The sequence below is a fragment of the Perissodus microlepis genome, chromosome 3 (assembly GCF_051167445.1).
Source record: "Perissodus microlepis isolate ML-2025 ecotype Zambia chromosome 3, ASM5116744v1, whole genome shotgun sequence".
NCBI lineage: Eukaryota > Metazoa > Chordata > Actinopteri > Cichliformes > Cichlidae > Perissodus > Perissodus microlepis.
In genome coordinates this window covers 11908246-11929249 of record NC_140463.1, presented here as the reverse complement: position 1 = coordinate 11929249, position 21004 = coordinate 11908246, and the positions used below count along the sequence as shown (strand labels likewise).

Genomic DNA, 21004 nt, shown 5'->3' with positions numbered 1-21004 from the left:
TTATTCTGAGCACTGAATAACCACTTACAGATGTAATAAATCCCTCTGACGGCTAATGAAATGCAGATTAACCACAGCATCTGCTTAATCCTAAAATCTCTGGGTATTAAACTCCAGACTGACCCCTCTGACTGAGACCTCTCATAGTACAACTGTCCTCCCTCACAGATGTCATTTATCTTCTCCAGCAGCTTTTGGACTTGATCACTGTTTTCCATGTTGTTGTTGAACACATGGTACACACCGCTGCAGCTCTTCAGCAACTGCTGGATGTTCTCGTCCTCTTTGGTGAACATTTCCATGTCAATGTCAGTGTTTTCCAGTCGGTCTCCGTAGGTGAACAGCAGCATGGTGTGTTTGGAGACTTCAGCGCCCAGCATCTTCTGCAGAGCTTTCAGTCCTTCCTGCTCCTGTGGGGTGAATCGTCCGAGCTGGAGGACGAGGATGAAGACGTGAGGACCTGGAGAACTCAGCTGGAGAGCTTTTTCCAGCTCTGCTTTCACCTCCCTTGCAGACAGCCGAGTGCTGAAAAGTCCAGGGGTATCGACGACAGAGACTCTTTGACCCAGAACATCAGCTTCTCTCTTCTTACTGCTCAAAGTCAGGGGGCTCAAACTGATCCTACAGTTAAACTCCTTCTTTCCCAGGATGGTGTTTCCTGCTGAGCTCTTCCCAACTCTCTCCTGACCCACCAGCACCACCCTCAAGTCAGAGTCTGAAACAAGACAGGCCATCAGGGGTTGGCACAAGTCTGAGCATCAGTGCACAGTTCAGAAAATCAAGTCAATCAACTGAAAAAATAAGACATTAGTAAAAAAAAAAAAATAAAAAAAAATAAAAAAAAAATATATATATATTTGGGTTTTTTTTATATGGAAGAAAAAAAAATGCACCATATATGTATTTTTATTGATTGAAATAGATAAAATATACTGGATACATGAAATCAGATCTCAGTCTTGTTTACACAAACAAATTAGACGTCAGTACCAGTCTTTCAGAAGATTGATTTCTTATGACTCCAAACCAGTGAGCTAACAATGCTACAAGTTACAGAGTCCCATGAATGTTCCATAATCAAAAAATAAGTATTTATTAGGTTTGTTTGAAATGAAGATGTTCCTCTAACACCTGAAAGCAACAAGAAAGAAAAAACAGCTAGGAAAGATGCTACATTCTGCAGAAAAAGCATAAAATTACTGAAAAATCTGAATTCTTACTGGGGTTATTTATTTGTATCTCTGTTATAATGTGACTTAATAACCTGTACCTGAGGTATAATTAATACACAGTTTTACTGTATGATGCATGCCTTCTCTTTCACAACCATAGCTGAAGACACAGTAGCTCCCACTACTGCTCCCAGTGGAGCTCCTATTGCAGCTCCTACTGCAGCTCCTCCAGGCCCTGCCAGAGCTCCAACACCAGCTCCAACACCAGCTCCAACACCAGCTCCAGCAGAAGCACCCTTTAAAACAGCCCAAATGAATTTGTTACTACTCTCTGCCCTTCTTCTTGCTTCTTCAAAATCCATTGGAGGATTTTCTCTAAGAAGGCGCTCCATTTCTTCTCTTATGGCTTCTTGGGCATCTTTGAACATCCTGTTGGTGTAGTAGGTTCCTCCATTTCTCTGAACTATTGCATTGATTTTCCTCAGCAGTTCTTGGACTTGAGATTGATCTTCATCTTTGTTGTTAAAAACATGATATCCTCCAGGGCATTGATCAACGAGTTCTTTAACTTGCTGATTTTCACTCATTAATTCTTCTATGCTGTTTTCTCCCAGCAAGTCTCCATGTGTGAACAAGACCATAGTGTAATTTTTTGCTTCCTCTCCAAACATCATCTGAATGATTTTTACAGTTTTTTGTTCTTCTGGTGTGAATCTGTTGACCTGCAGCACAACCAGGAACACATGAGGACCAGGAGCAGCAAAGGAGATGCATACAGCGATCTCTGCAAGCACCTCTCTGAGTGACTTCCTGGTGTCAAACAGACCTGGAGTATCAATCACAGCCACTGTTTGACTGTAGACAGCATTTTCTTTCTTCTCACAGGCTGTTGTAACAGAAGAGAAAGATGGGCGAGATCTAAAAGCATTTGTCCCCAAGATAGTGTTTCCTGCTGCACTCTTTCCTGTTCCAGTTTTCCCAACGAGCAAAATCCTCAGATCAGTTTCTTCAGAGTCTGTTAGAGAATTGAGAAAATAATGAACTAAAAACTTTACACTCATCATTATTACTATTGTTATTGTTATTATGAATGATGATGATACATTTCATTTAAAAAAGTGTTAGTGTATCACATAAATAATAAAAAAAACACAAAAATCACATAAATTAATAAAAATGACATGCAATCATAAAACACAAATCACACAAACCATGAGAAAACAAGGAAGAGATAATAATAAAAAAAATCATGTATAAAAAAACCATGTAATATTTTTGTGCTACAAACGACATGATTTGTATGAAAACACTGCATTAGCTCTTGGTTCTGATGTGTGCCACCTCGAATAAGGTGAGCTTTGGGAGGGCGGGGTGAAACTTACAGTGGCTGAAAACTACAAACTGATAAACTGGACTTCCTTCAGGATCCTGAACTCAGAGCTCATCCTGCTAAACTTCTCAGTGAAGTTAATTCAATTCAATTCAATTCAATTTTATTTATATAGCGCCAAATCACAACAAAAGTCGCCTCAAGGCGCTTCATAGATACAGAGAAAAACCCAACAATCATATGACCCCCTATGAGCAAGCACTTTGGCGACAGTGGGAAGGAAAAACTCCCTTTTAACAGGAAGAAACCTCCGGCAGAACCAGGCTCAGGGAGGGGCGGCCATCTGCTGCGACCGGTTGGGGTGAGAGACGGAAGACAGGATAAAAGACATGCTGTGGAAGAGAGACAGAGGTTAATAACAGATATGATTCAATGCAGAGAGGTCTATTAATACACAGTGAGTGAGAAAGGTGACTGGAAAGGAAAAACTCAATGCATCTTGGGAATCCCCCGGCAGCCTACGTCTATTGCAGCATAACTAAGGGAGGATTCAGGGTCACCTGGTCCAGCCCTAACTATATGCTTTAGCAAAAAGGAAAGTTTTAAGCCTAATCTTGAAAGTAGAGATAGTTTCTGTCTCCCGAATCCAAACTGGAAGCTGGTTCCACAGAAGAGGGGCCTGAAAACTGAAGGCTCTGCCTCCCATTCTACTTTTAAATACTCTAGGAACAACAAGTAGGCCTGCAGAGCGAGAGCGAAGTGCTCTAATAGGGTGATATGGTACTACAAGGTCATTAAGATAAGATGGGGCCTGATTATTTAAGACCTTGTATGTGAGGAGCAGGATTTTGAATTCAATTCTGGATTTAACAGGAAGCCAATGAAGGGAAGCCAAAACAGGAGAAATATGCTCTCTCCTTCTAGTCCCTGTCAGTACTCTTGCTGCAGCATTTTGGATTAGCTGAAGGCTTTTCAGTGAGTTTTTTGGACATCCTGATAATAATGAATTACAGTAGTCCAGCCTGGAAGTAATAAATGCATGAACTAGTTTTTCAGCGTCACTCTGAGACAGGATATTTCTAATTTTAGAGATGTTGCGCAAATGGAAGAAAGCAGTCTTACATATTTGTTTAATATGTGCGTTGAAGGACATGTCCTGGTCAAAAATGACTCCAAGGTTCCTCACAGCGTTACTGGAGGCCAAGGTAATGCCATCCAGAGTATGAATCTGGTTAGATACCATATTTCTAAGATTTTCAGGGCCGAGTACAATAACCTCAGTTTTATCTGAATTAAGAAGCAGAAAGTTAGCGGCCATCCAGGTCTTTATGTCTTTAAGACATTCCTGCAGTTTAACTAATTGGTGTGTGTTATCTGGCTTCATGGACAGATAGAGCTGGGTGTCATCTGCATAGCAGTGAAAATGTATGCTATGTCTTCTAATGATGCTGCCTAAGGGAAGCATGTATAATGTAAACAGAATTGGTCCTAGCACTGAACCCTGTGGAACTCCATAATTAACCTCAGTGTGTGAAGAGGACTCTCCATTTACATGCACAAATTGGAGTCTATTAGATAGATATGATACAAACCACTGCAGTGCAGTACCTGTAATACCTACAGCATGTTCTAATCGCTCTAATAGGATATTATGGTCGACAGTATCGAACGCTGCACTGAGGTCTAGCAGGACAAGCACAGAGATGAGTCCACTGTCAGAGGCCATAAGAAGATCATTTGTAACCTTCACTAAAGCTGTTTCTGTGCTGTGATGAGCTCTGAAACCTGACTGAAACTCTTCAAATAAACCATTCCTCTGCAGATGATCTGTTAGCTGTTTGACAACTACTCTTTCAAGGATTTTTGATATGAAAGGAAGGTTGGAGATTGGCCTATAATTAGCTAAGACTGCTGGGTCTAGAGATGGCTTTTTGAGTAAAGGTTTAACCACAGCCAGCTTGAAGGCCTGTGGTACATAGCCGACCATTAGAGATAGGTTGATCATATTTAAGATCGAAGAATTAATCAATGGCAGGACTTCTTTGAGCAGTTTTGTAGGAATGGGGTCTAAAAGACACGTTGATGGTTTGGAGGAAGTAATTATTGAAGTTAACTCAGAAAGATCAATTGGAGAAAAAGAGTCTAACTTAACATCAATGGTACTAAGAGTAGCTGTAGATAATATTACATCTGTGGGATGATTACTGGTAATTTTTTCTCTAATGATAAAAATTTTATTTGTGAAGAAGTTCATGAAGTCATTACTAGTTAACGTTAAAGGGATGGTTGGCTCAACAGAGCTCTGACTCTTTGTCAGCCTGGCTACAGTGCTGAAGAGAAACCTGGGGTTGTTCTTATTTTCTTCAATCAGTGATGAATAGTAAGATGTTCTGGCTTTGCGGAGGGCTTTCTTATAAAGCAGCAAACTATTTCTCCAGGCTAAATGATGATCCTCTAAATTTGTGACACGCCATTTCCTCTCCAGATTACGAGTCATCTGCTTTAGGGTACGTGTTTGAGAATTATACCACGGAGTCAGGTACTTCTGATTAGAGACCTTAGTTTTCACTGGAGCTACAGTATCCAGAGTCGTACGTAGTGAGGAGGTGAAATTATTAACAAGATAATCAACCTCTGTTGGGGTAGCGTTCAGATAGCTGCTCTGCTCTGTGTTGGTACAGGGCATTGAAGATGATAACAGTGGGTGGATTATATTCTTAAACTTAGTTACAGCGCTTTCAGAAAGACATCTACTTTGATAAAATCTACTCTCCACCGCTGTGTAATCAATTATTGTAAATGTAAATGTTATCAGGAAATGATCAGACAGGAGAGGGTTTTCAGGAAACACTGTTAAATGTTCAGTTTCTATGCCATATGTTAAAACAAGATCTAGAGTGTGATTAAAGTGGTGGGTGGGTTCTTTTACATTTTGAGAGAAGCCAATTGAGTCTAATAACAGACTAAATGCCATGTTGAGGCTGTCATTTTTAGCATCTACATGGATGTTAAAATCACCCACAATAATTATTTTATTTGAGCTCAGAACTAAAGTAGATATAAAGTCTGAGAAATCAGACAGAAACTCTGTGTAAGGCCCAGGTGGACGATAGATGATAACAAGTAAGACTGGTTTCTGAGTTTCACAGCTGGGGTGGACAATGTTAAGCATCAGGCTTTCAAATGAATTAAAAGTCTGTCTTGGTCTTTCATTAATTAATAGGCTGGTGTGAAAAATTGCTGCCACACCGCCCCCTCGGCCTGTGCTTCGAGGTTTCTGGTAGTTAGAATGACTCGGGGGTGTTGATTCATTTAAACTAACATAATCATCCTGCTGCAACCAGGTTTCTGTAAGGCAGAGTAAATCAATTTGTTGATCAATTATTAAGTCATGTACTAACAGAGACTTGGAGGAGAGAGACCTAATATTTAATAATCCACATTTCACTGTTTTACTCTTTGGTTCAGATGTGGATACTGTATTGTTCTTTCTTTTTGATTGTTTATGTTTAAGTTGTTTGTTGCTGGTTTTTAGTTTGTTTTTTGTCTTTTTGGAAGCTGACACAGTCTCTATGGAGATGGGTTTTTGGGGGGGTAGCAGGAGGAGAGAAGCTGCAGAGAGGCATGTAAGACTGCAACTCTGCTTCCTGGTCCCAACTCTGGATAGTCATATTTTGGGGGGGTTAATAAATTTGTCCATATTTCTAGAAATGAGAGCTGCTCCATCCAAAGTGGGATGGATGCCGTCTCTCCTAACAAGACCAGGTTTCCTCCAGAAGGTTTGCCAATTATCTATGAAGCCCACATCGTTTCTGGGACACCACTCAGACAGCCAGCAATTTAAGGAGAACATGCGGCTAAACATGTCACTCCTGGTCTGATTGGGGAGGGGACCAGAAAAAACTACAGAGTCCGACATTGTTTTAGCAAAGTTGCACATCGATTCAATATTGATTTTAGTGACCTCCGATTGGCGTAACCGGGTGTCATTACTGCCGACGTGAATTATGATTTTACTGAATTTACGTTTACCCTTAGCCAGCAGTTTTAAATTTCCTTCAATGTCGCCTGCTCTGGCCCCTGGAAGACAATTGACTATGGTTGCCGGTGTCTCTAGCTTCACATGTCTGAGAACAGAATCACCAATTACCAGAGTTTGACCCCCGGCGGGTGTGTCACCGAGTGGGGAAAAACGGTTAGACACATGAACGGGTTGGTGGTGTACCTGGGGCTTTTGTTTAGGACTATGCTTCCTCCTCACCGTGACCCAGCCGCCCTCTTTCCCCAGCTGCTTGGGGTCTGCCGGGGAACAGCTAGCGGGGCCTACGCTATCTTCGGCTGCACCAGCTACAGGGGCCTGGCTAGCTACGGGTGAATGAAGGGTGCGAAGCCGAGTCTCCAATTCAGTAATCCTGGCCTCCAGAGCTGCAAATATGCTACATTTGTTACAGATATCATTACTGCTAAAGGAGGCCGAGGAGTAACTAAACATCTGACACAATGAGCAAGAAAGTGCAGGAGGGACAGGTGAAGTAGCCATGGTGCTAACGAGTCGGCTATGAGCTAAGCTAAGCTAGCGAAACAGTACAGAGACAGTGAGTGAATACTTTGGCTATAAATTAGGTAGTGAGTACACAGAAAGTGTGCTTCGGATGAAGCACGTGAAGATTATACTATGAAAGAAGAATGTATTTAAAAGTTGTTAATTAAATTGCTAAGCAAATAAGCTACTCAGAAACACCACTGTGTTTGAGCAGGAACAGGAAGTGATACTCTACCGCAGAGCGAGCGAACACCAAGTGACAGCGCCACCAAAAGTTAAATGACTGGTACATACATTAAATCACATTTAATGTATGTACCAGTCCATGGACACATGAACAAATCCATAACAGAGATGGTACACACAAAGAAGAACAAAAACAGGGGTGACCTACTAGTTATGAGACAGGAGGCGCCACCGTGCGGTGATACACTGCATTACAACAGCAACTGTTACATCTGCGACAGGGCAGTGAAGTTACAGACATCCACTGACATATCACAAATGGCTGGTGCAAGATTTGTTCACATTTAGTCCACAGGTCTGCAACAATACAGTCTTGACTGCAGAGGTACACTAACTTGGTTATGATCAAGCAAAGTTATTAGTAACTACTAAATGAAGTTAATGATAATAATGTAGACAGCCTTAAAACGAAACAGCCTTAAAAATCAAGTCAATATGATAAACACAGCATCTCAATTTAAACAGTATATATTCAAAATTAGGTGTGTGGGGAAATATGATGCAGATTACAGGCTGCTGATGTCTTGTCTAGTGAATAGTTTCATTTTTCATTCAACGCTTTTCAAGTGTGAGAGCTAATGTTAGTCTTTATTGACAAGGGTGTGTGTGTGTGTGTGTGTGTAACTGATAAGATATTTTATTGTCATCATACAAGAATGTACAGCATAATTATAGATAACTATAATAGATATATAGATATAATGTCCCTCCTGTGCTCAATTTCTTTGTTTTGTTTGGGCTCAGTCTTCACACTTCCTTTTAGTACATGCCTATTGGTTACTTGTTGTTTATTTCTATTTTGTAAATTTGCTGTCTCTTGTTCTATTGTTCTGCATTAGTTTCAACTTTCTGCCACTCTCCCTGATTACCTCCTGTGTGTATGTAAAGCTTTAGTTTGTTTATTTACATTATTATCGTTAACTTCATTTGAGTCATACTGTGTTCACTTTTGTCTCCCATGTGCACTCTCTGTCTGCCTTAATATTTAGTTTGCTAAAATTCTCCCACAGCCTAAGTAAACGGTTTGCCTCACCTCTTGTTTAGTTTTGCTTAGTTTTGAGGTCTATATTTATGTCCCATGTGCTAAGAAAAAAGATAAATGATGGACAATTTTAATTCTTCTATAACAGAAGCCTTTTGTTGCCCCTGTCAAAACATTTGTCAGACTCAAATTCATAATGAGGTCATTATTTTTCATAAAATAGTAGACGTTTTGATATGTAGGGATTTGAACTTTGCATTCTGCTTTTTACATTTTACATAGAAAACCTACTTTACAAGAATCAAGGTTGTACTTTTGAAACCTCTGATTCGCTCAGCCTGTAAAGGAAGTGGAGTAGTAATGGAGCCACCTGTTCAACTGATTCCACAGGAAGCTTTTCGACATGTCTTAGTTATACCCTTAAGCAATTTCTGTTTACAGCCAGCATATATCATTGATGAACTCTTGTATGAAAACTTTCATTTTCAAATTACAGATGCTGCTAAAAAGTGTTATTATCTTTGTTTCTTTATTTCCAAATTGAAATTTCAGTTGAAACTGTAAATGAGGAAATCACTGAGCACAAAGAGTTGTGGTTCACACTGAGAAAATGGAAGTCACATTGCTGTAACTTCATAGAACATTCAACAATATTCAACATGTACATTCAACAATCATAAAAAGATTTTGAAGGCATCTTAACACAATCAATTTTTTTTTTTTAATAAAACTCAAATAAAACTAGCTTTGACAATGTATCCACTATGAAAGAAAAGCTGAAATGTATTGAAGAGAATTGTGTTTTTCAACATTAAAGAAATCTAAATCTAAAAGTTATGAATATACTTACAAAGTTGAGCATATGCCATGTTTAATGTTTCCAGGCAGTAGAGCTGTGACGTGTCACTGTTGCTGTCTTGTCTAGTAAATAGTTTCCTTTTTGTTTCAGCGTTTTTAAAGCCCATTTCTAGTCCCCTCCCCTTAACATTATTTGTCGTTGCTGGGCTTGTGTGAGAGCTAACATTAATCTTTGTTGACTAGGGTGTGTAGTGTGTATACAATAAAACAAAGAGCATTATCTGCCTCTGACCATGCTGTCACATGTCTTTGCAGTATTATAGCCACACATTGATGGTAGAATGTGTGAAACAACTAACACCAGCAGTATTGATCTTGTACATTTTTGTGTGGGCATACATGACCCTCTGATAACAGAGCAAGCTGTTCAACATGCTCCACAGAAAGTTTCTGGATATATCTAAGTCGATCTGTTCTTAAAGGCAGTAGAGCTATGCTGTATCATTGCTGGCATCTTGTTTCAGAATAATTTCATTTTAATACTATATACTGTACTGGCTATTATAGTTAACTGGAAATAAAAACTAGAATTAGGTGTGAAAAACCCCCCAAAACATTTCAGTTAATTAAATACAAATTGTGTGACATCCGCAGAGGCAGACGCCGAGAGAGTGGAGAGAGTGTGGACCCAAAAGCAGACAAAGGTTATGGAGGTGAACACTACAGAAGGCAAGCCTTTATTTTGGGACACACGGTTCTGTGTTTCTCTATTTGACCTGTGTACATGGTTGTGAAAACATGGTTGTGTTTTTAATCCTCAAAAATTGTGTTTCACAGTTTAGCAGCTTGTAATGAATTAAGCTCTGTTTTCTGCATTTGCTTTTTCTCCTTTTTCTTCTTCAAGTGGGCTTTGAGGTTGTTCTCAAAGTAAATGGCATGATTTCTTACCTTCTCTAGTATGATCTGTTTCCAGGAAACACATGTTCTCTTAATCTCTCTTGCTTGTTCCCCTCAGAGACCACTGATAAAGCTGTTTCTTGGTTGAGTAGTAATCTCATTGCCCAGGTCTGCTGCTGTTTATGGTGAATACTTAAGTTAGTTCCTGAACAGGTTCATGTTCCTTTTATCTGCATGCAGAAAATTTTGCATTGACCATACATGCAGGAAAAAAACACAACTATTTGAGAGGAATATGGATAGTGTGGGCATCGCTGTCATAGGCTATTCGTAAAGAGTGGAGGTGGCTGATTTTTCTGATGAATCAGCTTGTTGCTTGTAAAACCTACAATGCTGAATGTACTGTGGTTGATAATAAGTTAATAAGAATCTCCCAGTACCATGTGCTGTCCTGTATGGTGATAGCGGGGATGGAGGTCAACCAACAACATTTTGGAGGTGTCTACTCTGACACACTGAGGGTCAAAGGAAGGTTAAAAATAATTATTTCTGGGAAAATTTATCCTTACCATCCTTGTCCAGCTTCTGAATATACACTACCTAAGTCTGGACACACTTTCTCGTTCAATGTTTTACTACTCTCTATGTTGTAGATGCATATGTCAAGAATATAAAGCAAGTTAGATGTGTAACACAGTAAAGGGAATTACTGAATAGATTATATTAATGGGCGAATAGGTTTGACTATAGGAGCACAGGGGTGTATTTATCTGAGACACCAAGGCAGGAATGTTAATGCAAAGAACCAGCCATCTTTAGTGAACCAAACCATAAGTTCTGACAACCACAGGATTAAGGCACTTTATACCATTGTGGGAAAGAAAATTACAAAAAATTAAAACAAAGTAAAATTACATAAAACTACTAATGTAGTGATTTGGCCAGTAGTTAGCTTTTAGTTCTTAATGTTGGGCGCACCCTGGTAACCTGACTCCTAAACTGTTATGGAGAACAAATTACTCAAATTCAATGTCCATTCAGATGAAGATCCCACCCACCATTCACATGTAGAGAATGTTCTACACAGCAGCTTATTATTCACAGCCCCAAATAAAACTTGTCTAAGGTGTATAGTCCAAAAGGTGTGAAATAAAATAAGGCTGGGAAAATGTCAGTCAGTGGTCTTACATAACCAGCTGTGTGTGAAAGGCCAACCACACCACAAGGTGAAGCAGATCATCAAGTGGAATAGAAGGGAATCTCAGTCTCTCTTAGTCCAGGTGGGACTGTTTCAAATCACACCTAGATTATTCACTGATGACTTGATGTAGGTAATCTGGGTCACTTACAGTGTCTGAATCATCAGTTTTGCTCCCGCTGGGTGCACATGTTGGGCATTTGAATTACTGGACTTAAATAGGTAAGACTCCAGTAGAATCTGAGCCTGTTTTTTTCTGTTAAAAGGGATTTTTTTTCTCCTCTGTGTCGCCAAGTGCTTGTGCATAGGGGGTTTCCGATCATTTGGGTTTTCCCCATATTATTGTAGAGTCTTTACCTTACAATATAAAGCACCTTGAGGTGACTTGTTCGGATTTGGCACTATAGAAATGAAATTTAATTGAATTGTTATACGGCCTACTGAGTCTATCCAGTATTTGTGTTTTTGGTTTTTTTCCCCTATCGCCTATCCCATTCTGGTTAATGTTTTGTAAAGTTTTTCAATTTTTCACTACACAAATTCCCTGGCTTTCAGCTTTTATACTTTTATGCAGTTTTGTTCAGGTTTTACTGCAGGGCTGTTAACAGAAGGGAAAAACATAGATGAAGAGTTTGTACAAACTGTAAATCCAAATCTCAGTAAACTCTTCTCAGTACTGTTCACCTCTTTGCCAGTTTTGTGTTTTAGTTTTATGGCGTTAATCATTGTGGCGGGGCGTGGTCTGCGGCGCAGCTGCGAGGGAGACGGATGCACCTGTGCGGCATTCATTATCAAGCTTCACCGGCTTTAAAGTCTGTACCTGGTCCTGAGTTTGTGTTGTTGTTGTTGGTGTGTGTTCACCTGCAAGCTGCAAAGCTGAAGCTGTGATTCCGCTGAAACAGCAACCGAGTAAATGAAGATGTTGGAAAGCATGAAACCGTGGACGAGTCTGCCGTAGATTTATTGCAATCATTTTATAGTTTGCATGATATAATGACCTGTTGACCCGCTGACAAATTTTCCTGCAGTTTCAGCATAGACTAACCACAGTCAGTAAGTTCATATAAAGGTTTTGTATCAGTTCTGCTTTTATTTTTCAGAGCAGTACCATTAGAAGAAATGAAACTGTTGAGGGCTTCACTGTTTCTCATGACTGTTATGTGATAAAGAGAGTTTTCACAGAACTCTATGCAGTCCTATGAAAAACAAAATACACCCTCAGTGTCTTTCATAGCAGACATTTGAGTACTTTACTGGTCTGGACTATTCAGATATATGTTAATACAATGCAACATTCAGTTGGTGGGTATCACAGCCATTTCACTCCAAGGTCAGACCATGGTATGCTCAGAGAAACTGCAAAAACCCCAAGAGCTCCATCTTGAACTTTATATGCCCCAGTTACTATGTTATTCATAACAATGCAGCTTTGGAAAAAACAAAAACAAAAAAAAAAAACGACAAATTGTGTTGTTTGGAAGGGTTGACAGAAGAGAGCCTCTTCTCTCTAATCATTTGATAGTAAGACCATGGCAGCATGACTTGGTTTGCAATGTTGCATTTGAGCATAGCACAAGACTCCGGAAAAAAAATGTCTTTTGGACACACAGGAGCAAAGTGGAGATGACAGGCAAGAATGTGCATAGCAAAACCTCATACCAACTAGACACAGCAGAGGGATAGTGATGATCAGGGCTTGTTTTGCAGTCACAGGACCGGAGCACCTTGCAATAATTTACTTGATCACAAACTCATCTATGTACCAAAGTATAGAAGTAATAAAGTCAGATGTGAGGCCATTTGACCAAGAGCTAAACCTTGACCCAGTCAAGGTCCAGATCTCTAATCACAGTTCTACAAGATCGTGTGTAAATGCCACCAGCACTCATTAACATTTGACAACATGGCATTAACATCAACAAAAAAACATCCACCAAAAGCTTCATGGTATGGGGTTTACAGCTAAGAAGCTCAGTATGTAACCGAGGCGTAACACAGCTCTCCTGCAGGGTGCAAAAACAAAAATAACAATAAAAAAATTAATAAACCTCTCGTACAGTTTTTATGAAGGGGGAAATTATCCAGACCAAAAAGCCAAAACTGCTTTATTTGGCTGTAAACACGTTTATTTATACTGTACATTGGACATTGTAACATGGGAGCCTTTGAAGGCTGGTTCCCTATTTGAAGTCTCAAGTGGTAAATAGAGAAGCTGTAATTTCCTGGCCTTTGTATTAAACCTTGCCTTCTTGAAAATCCCGACACTAAGGTTTAGTAGCTTATATGTATTTGGTCAGATTTTTCAGGTTCCTGTCTATAATGTTGTGCATTATTAAAATGTTTTCTGAAAAAATCAGGTAACAGTATAGTATGGCTAAAATTGGAATAGAGATGACAGTTAAAAGGTGAGCTCCTGAATTTTGTACCAGTTACAAGCATGCAAGAGACACCACATCATCATAAATGTAGAGTGCAATATGACATTTCAACTGAGATGCAATGACAGTTTTTATGACTACTACAGGTATTTTAAATATATTAATTATTTAACCTTAGGAATTACCTTGAGTTAGAAGAAACTTTGATAAACGTTTTCATGTTTGTCCAGTTTAACAAGCTGTCTCAAATCACACCTAGATTATTCACTGATGACTTGATGTAGGTAATCTGGGTCATTGGCAGTGTCTGAATCATCAGTTTTGCTCCCGCTGGGTGCACATGTTGGGCATTAGAATTACTGAACTTAAATAGGCAAGACTCCAGTAAAATCTGAGCCTGTTTCTTGTGTAAAAAAGAAACTCTCCACTGTTGCAAAAACCAGAGGTACAGCTGCTTTTCTTTGTCCCAATCATGACTCATAACAACAACAAGAAGAATCCAGAGGGTGTTGGATTCCAAGGTTTTTCCATAGTTTGCACAGTCAAGTATTTGTTGTAAATACTACGATGCTGCTGTGTAATTCAGCAGGTTCAATGCGTAGGTGGCCATTGTCTATTGTCTTATTATGTCCAGTTTGACTGCTTTACATAAAAGAAAGAAAATAAATGTTTGGCGATTCTAAAGGGGTGTACTATTGTAGCCGAAATACACAGAGGTTCGGGAAGCTGCAATGAATGTTTGTTTACAGTGAAGGGGTATTTACAAGGGTGAGGGCTACATACAGTGACAGATTAAATGTACGATAAAGGGAAGGAAACGGAAACACAGAGCGGGGAAGATCGGTACCGTACAGGAGCGATCTAAGGGAGAAGGACAAAACAGAGTTAAGGGGGTGACTATGAAAACCGAGAGCAAAACAAAAATGTACGGGGAGAATGGGAGAGCATACTTGAAACAACTGAAAATACAGACGTGGACAGAGGCTTTCTAGAACCACAGTAGAAACAAAATCTTATTTTTTCTACTTTTATTTACTTTAATTACTTTTTTAAGTCATGTGGCTGCAAATCTGGCTGACATTTTTGGCTTCTGTAAGCTATAAAACCTTGAGATTTTAAGCTATATCCATGCAGTGTGTGATTTTGCGAAACTATACAGTTAGTGGGGTTAGGTTATTGGTGATTCTAAATTGCCCATCGCTGTGAATGTGAGTGTGAATAGTGGTCCATCTCTCTGTGTTAGCCCTGCAACGGACCTGTCCAGAGATTACCTGCCTTCTCATCCTATGATTCCCCAGACCTATATCCTATGATATAGGTCTGGGGAACCTCCCGCACTGCAAACAACAGTGGGTCTAACCAGCAATCATCCTCGTGAAAGAACTTATGAATCGTGGACTTTAAAGTCTTATTCAGCCACTCCACCAACCCGTCAGTCTGCAGGTGGCAGACGCTGATTCAAGTAGATTTAAGTTTATCAGATTAACAGCACAGCCCAGGTTCACAGAGATTGCTGAGTGGGTGTGAATCAGATGTTATGAATGTGTTGTATAATTGCTGCCAGCAGATGGCAGCACAGGAGTTGCAGTTTTCCCAAAATGACATGGTTGTGGAAATATAAGTTTGGTATCATTGTTTGGAGTTCAACATGACAGAGTGACGTTCTGTTCAGACTAAGCTGTGATGATTTAGTCTGAAAAAGGACAAAACACAGAGCAGAGAGGTCACCAGATACATTCTGACATGACCTGTGTGGCATCAGTGTATTTTTTTTATATTTCCGCCTTACAAATAAACTACAAATAAATGATAGAAAACATGTAAAAACTATATTTAGGATCATTTCATACATATTTTCACAAAACCAAAGGTAGTAGTGTATACAACACTGAAATCTCCTTTTTCTTAACACATTTGTTTTCAGGTATCTGTACTTTACTTGTGTTTTTTTATATATATATATATATTAGCACAAACATCTTGGCTTCATGCTCTTTACGGGTTCAGTGCTTAACACATCTGAGGAGAGTTACTGACTGCATGCCTTCCCCACAACAAACTGATTTCAGCTTAAATGGAGGGAACAATAACAAGACAGAGACAGAGACGTAGACATAGACATTATCCCGCACTGGGGGAATCCGCTTGTTATAGTCAGGAAGAAAAAAGCAAATCAGAGATATGGTGATGTGGGAGTGTTAATATATACATATTTATTTTTATAGCTATCTATTGCATGTGTTTATTGAACTGTCTGACAGCTGTTGGAATGAAGGCCCTGTGACTGTACTCCTTTTGGTGTATTCATCACAATTGCTTACCAGACATAACTGGCATTAAAATGAAAGCAAACAGGCAAATAAATATACAAAATAAGACATGCATTGTTTAACGTTGATCATATTTTTTTCTGTAGTCAAAAATCAAGTGTTCAAGCTGAATGATTAAAAGAAGTTTAAATGAGGTTCATCTACTCTTGTATTAACATTATTTAAATATCATACTAATATGACATGAAGTTCAATTAGCTTTTCCCCAGAAATAGCAGCAGAATTTTTCATCAAAAAGTTATTATTTACTTTGATATCAGAGCTTGGACTTTTTCACTTTTACTCAAGTAAAGAAGTTGAATCAGTTCTTCAACCCCACAAACTGGAAGTCTTTGGACTGTCGGAGGAACCTACACAGATATGGGATGAATATGCAGACTCCGCACAGAAAGATGGTGGATTTCAGTCCTTTCTTGCTGTGAGGTAACAGTCCTAATCCTGGCAAACTAACATGAGTATCACGAGTAACATTTGGCAAACTGCAAGCTTAACGCAATAATATATTTGTCATATTGCAAATTAACAAAGTCTTAGAGCGCAATTCTCTCCTTATGGGCTGTACTAAGACTCTGATATTTTATGCTGATGTCAGCTTTGGTAATGTTGAATCTAGTGTGGTATATTAATATTTTTGTGTCATTGTGAAGTGAAAATAATGTTTTATTGTAGAAAGAATATTTTAAAGATCTCAAACAAATAAAGAGCCCATGTCCAGCAGTGAGAAACATCTCAAGTCTGGAGATGATCCAATAGAAACTAAAGCCATACACAGCCATAAACCAGCAGAGGCCTAGAGATAAAATACTGGTCTTAGTACAAATGTAACAGTGATGATCGGCTTTAGCTGGTGAATTATGAGGACAGAACATGTAGGGAGGGATGGGAAGCTTGACCCTGACCTTTAAACACAGTCTGAATTTTGTAAAGCACAGATGTTTTGAAACAGTGCTCCAAGGTGTTGTTCAAAACACACACATCACATGACCATGGCTAATTGTTGAGTGTTTGATGCACTTCAGCACAGTTTCTAAAAGTGTCTTTCCTGCTGCTTCTAGACAGGTGAGGCGCCAGGATTCCCTTTATTAATTTAAATGGAACAGACGTATTTGGGCCGGGCTTTTTAATCACTGAATTCGTGTTTTTGACACAACTGCTTTTGATTACTATAAGCACATAAAAGAAAACAATCCAGTCACTTAAATACCAGTATTCAAAGTGTAATTAAATACATATCATCTTGATTGTTATTATAGAAAAGAGAAGAAAAACTGTTTGGTGAGTTACATTGACTCATATGAATAGAGAGAGAGAGCACACTGCTTAGTAAATGAATTTAATTATTTTTTACAATCAGTGATCTGTCAGAAAAAAAAACTGTCAAGAGTTTAGTCTGTTATTTACTATTTTTGCCATTTCTTCTTGGAGCAACTGTAACCCACATAATTTCCTTAGGGATTAATAAAGTATTCTGATTCTGATTGTTACAGGATGACCTGCCATTATCCAATGACACATCTGCTTACCTGCATCTTTTGCTCGTTTCTCCTCCTCTTCTTTTCTCTTTTTTTTCTTCTTTTCTCTTTTTTTTTCTAAACTGAGGACCTGATGGCTTTGAACTTTTCTTGTCCATCTCACATTGGTTTTTCAATTTGCACTCCAGTATGAACACCCATTCCTCAACCCAAGGATCACCACAACATGACCTAATAGACCTACACCTTAGTTCACAGATTCACTTTGTCTAAGGTTTATTTCTGGGATTTCGCACAACGCAGGATTCAAATCATGAATACATAATGACTTGAATTTACATCATTATGAATGAAATGTGCTCTATTTGGAAGCAGCCGGGCCCTTTCGACAGGTTGTGTGTGAGACTTTAAATCATCAAACTGTAAATTATAAATTTCAAATTGATCCCTTTACCCCGAGTCCTAAAGTGTAGATTTTGTTCTTACTCTTCTTATATTTATTGTTTGTTTACTTGCACTGCTGTGACTGGATCCTCGTCGTCTCGTCTTTCTATATACTGTACTGTATGTAGCGGAGATGACAATAAAGTTTACTTTGACTCCACCAACAAGCAGGCGCACTGCCCTTTCCTCCCTGTGCCGCAAGTAGCAGTTGCACCTTACTGGGCGATAAAAAAACCAATCGGCCATACCATCCCCAAAATGCGCTGGCATGATGTCGCGGCAGCATGAGTACAAGCAACTTTTTTTTTGTCAAGCAGTAGTGTGTATGAGTGTGTTTTAGTAATAATGTCCTTTACAGCACCTCATACATATCTCCCTCTGTTCCTGTGGAGGCTTTGACATTATGTGCTCTGAAGATAATCCATCAATATACACTGCAGATACTAACTGGAAGTTCATGTTTCCAAGAAGGAAAGATAAAGAGGTCCTGAAGCTGACCAGATATTTTGGAGAATTCCACACCAACAAAAATAGATAATAATAATAATAATAATGATAATGTTAAATACAACAATCTGTGACTGTACTGATCAGTGTTCTTCAGCAAAATTCTCTCTCTGTTAACGGTGCTCACACTGTAACTCACAATAACTCAATTAAGTTAGTAAAACATATAGAGAAACGACTATTGTGTTTACTGTAATAACCACACAGGTGCCCAGCTGTTTTGGCCTATGATTGCTTCTTTTTTTGCTCACAGAATGCTTCACCTTATAACACTGGGATGATGTTTGAATCTGAAGTTTTGGTTATAATGAACCTGCAGCCTGTTGTTTATGACATATTCGAACCAGAAGTGTCATTGAGAAAAAAAAAAGGGAAAAGAAAAACTAATTATTATTATTTTTTTTATCTAGAAAGAGGAGCAATACATATTAATGAACATTTTAACAAATGTAAATATGCCAGATTATTGCCTTGGGCTAATTTCCATCTGCAGACCCTCTGGCAGGTTGGTGTTAAACACAAGTTAATAAAAACATACAGAGACAATACTTACAGGTCATGTGACAAAGACAGAAACAGTGATCACATTATACTAGAAAAAACAATGACAAGAAGAGTGGACAACAGAGGACAAAATAAATGACAATAACGGAAACACATCAATTATATTACACAAATCCCCGTACTGCACATGCCCTGACTGTTCTGATATTGCACTGACCCATTACACTAATAGTTGTTTCCCTTTTTGTAATACACTAACTCTTTTTCACGTTCAATATATAGCATGATTATTAAACATGATCACATGTTTGTGTGTCCCTCAGTCACCCTTTTAAGTGACTCTTAAAGATGGGGAGACTTCAGTGGACTGACAGTGGAAGACTATTCCAGAAGCTCACTCCCTGATATGACAGAGGATTTTGTGAAAAGGTGGTCCGTCTAAATGTCAATTCACAATCAGCCCTAACAGTGGCTCAAATCAGTCGAGACCCGGCAACACTGCTAGACTTTTGTTTAATAAAATCACTCATTGGTGTGTCTGTTAATGATGTGCGGATATGTCTAAAGTTTTGTATATTAACATTTACATTTTTTTACTACTTTTTTAACATGTTTTTTAAAGGATAATTTTGAGTCTAGTAGCACTCCCAAATACTTAAATTCCTCAACTTTAATTAGTTCTTGTGCACCCAAGTGAACATTTACTACGGCCACAGTTGTTTTAGGTTTACTAAAAAACATTGATACGGTCTCTTTAACATTAAGGCACAGGCATGAGTCATTCAGCCATTTTTGTAAAACAACATCAAGCAACTTGTTATGCCAATGAAAGCTGATGGGTTGCATCATCAGCAGTTTTGGCTTGTGTAAAATGTACCATATAATCAGTATAGATAATTGTATCCAGATTGGGCAGGTCATTTACATAAAGTGAAAATAACAGGGGGCCTAGAATTGAACCCTGAGGAACACCTTGCTTACATTAACGACAGGTGACTTGCTATACTTTATTTGCATGCATGGTTTTCTATCTGATAGATAGGACTGTATCCATTTAACGGTGTGATTACTAAAGTTAAATGTTGACAGTCTAGACAAGAGCTGAAGATAATTCACAGTGTCAAACGCATGCTTGAAATCAAGAACAATAGCCGCAACATAACTGCTCTTGTCTAAGTAAGATTTCACTCTCTCAACAAAAAACACAGACAGCCATTTCAGTTGAATGAAGAGTGCGAAATTGCATTTGGTATTTCCATATGGTGCAAACCCAGATTGAAGTCAGATGTTCAATGACAGAATTAGCAGCCCAGTTTTCTGCTATCTTTGAAAAGCTATGGAGTATGCTAATAGGTCGATAATTAGCAGGGCCTTATTTATCACCCGATTTATAAATTGGTGTAACTTTTTCCACCTTCCAACTCAGAGGAATGACTACGTGTGTGATTGATGGGTCACAGGCACCAAAAGACAAGATTTGTAATGCTTCAGGAAATTGGTATCAAATCCAAACTCATCCCTTGCTTTAGAACTTTTTAATTTAGAGATTATACTTTCTACTTCATTTTCTGTAATTTTTGGAATATTGAACTTTGAATCTTGAGAAGAAACATCTTTTTTGGTGTTGGTATTCCCAATATTTCATTCATTTTGAATACTTCGACACCTGCTTTATCAGGCCTTAGCCGAAGTTGTTAAAAAAAAATATTTTTACAATGTCAGAGCTCTAACATGAAGATGTCAACTTAAAAAATGTGTTTCATAAACTGTGTACTTAACAGCTTAACAAATGTCATGTTTTTAATTAAGATCATGAGTGTGTACACAGATTTCAGTCAGATATTATTTTTTTTCTAGTACGCCTCCAAACGTTATAAAATACAGTTGGTGTTTATAATACAGTTGATTAAATGTTAAAGTGCCAAAAAACATAACAAAGAATACAGCTATATTGAATTAAGTATCAAAATAAACCAATAAAAATAAAAGTCAAACACTAAACATATCAATTCTTATTTTGCATTAAATGACAATTCATCAGGAAATTTATACACTGATGTTCAGTTAATTTATACAAAAATACTGAGAATTCTGACAACAATATTAAAAATGAGCTTATAAAAAGGCATGATTTTGCTCAGTGTATACTGTATCTAATAATATTACATATCTTCAGATAAATAGAATGGTGAGAATAAAAAAT

The 21004-nt window shown here is 38.4% G+C and overlaps 1 protein-coding gene and 1 pseudogene across 1 annotated transcript; both read right to left on the bottom strand.

The window, feature by feature from the left end:
- On the bottom strand, nt 1-813 carry LOC146389924 (GTPase IMAP family member 2-like; annotated as a pseudogene).
- Nucleotides 814-868: 55 nt separating this feature from the next.
- Nucleotides 869-9187, bottom strand: LOC146389923 (GTPase IMAP family member 9-like). Its single transcript, XM_084913424.1, has 2 exons — nt 9124-9187; nt 869-2187 (listed from the first exon to the last, which is right to left on the bottom strand). The coding sequence occupies exons 1-2, from the start codon at nt 9140-9142 to the stop codon at nt 1295-1297; spliced, it is 912 nt and encodes a 303-aa protein (XP_084769550.1). The 5' UTR covers nt 9143-9187; the 3' UTR covers nt 869-1294.
- Between the last annotated feature and the right edge of the window lie 11817 nt (nt 9188-21004).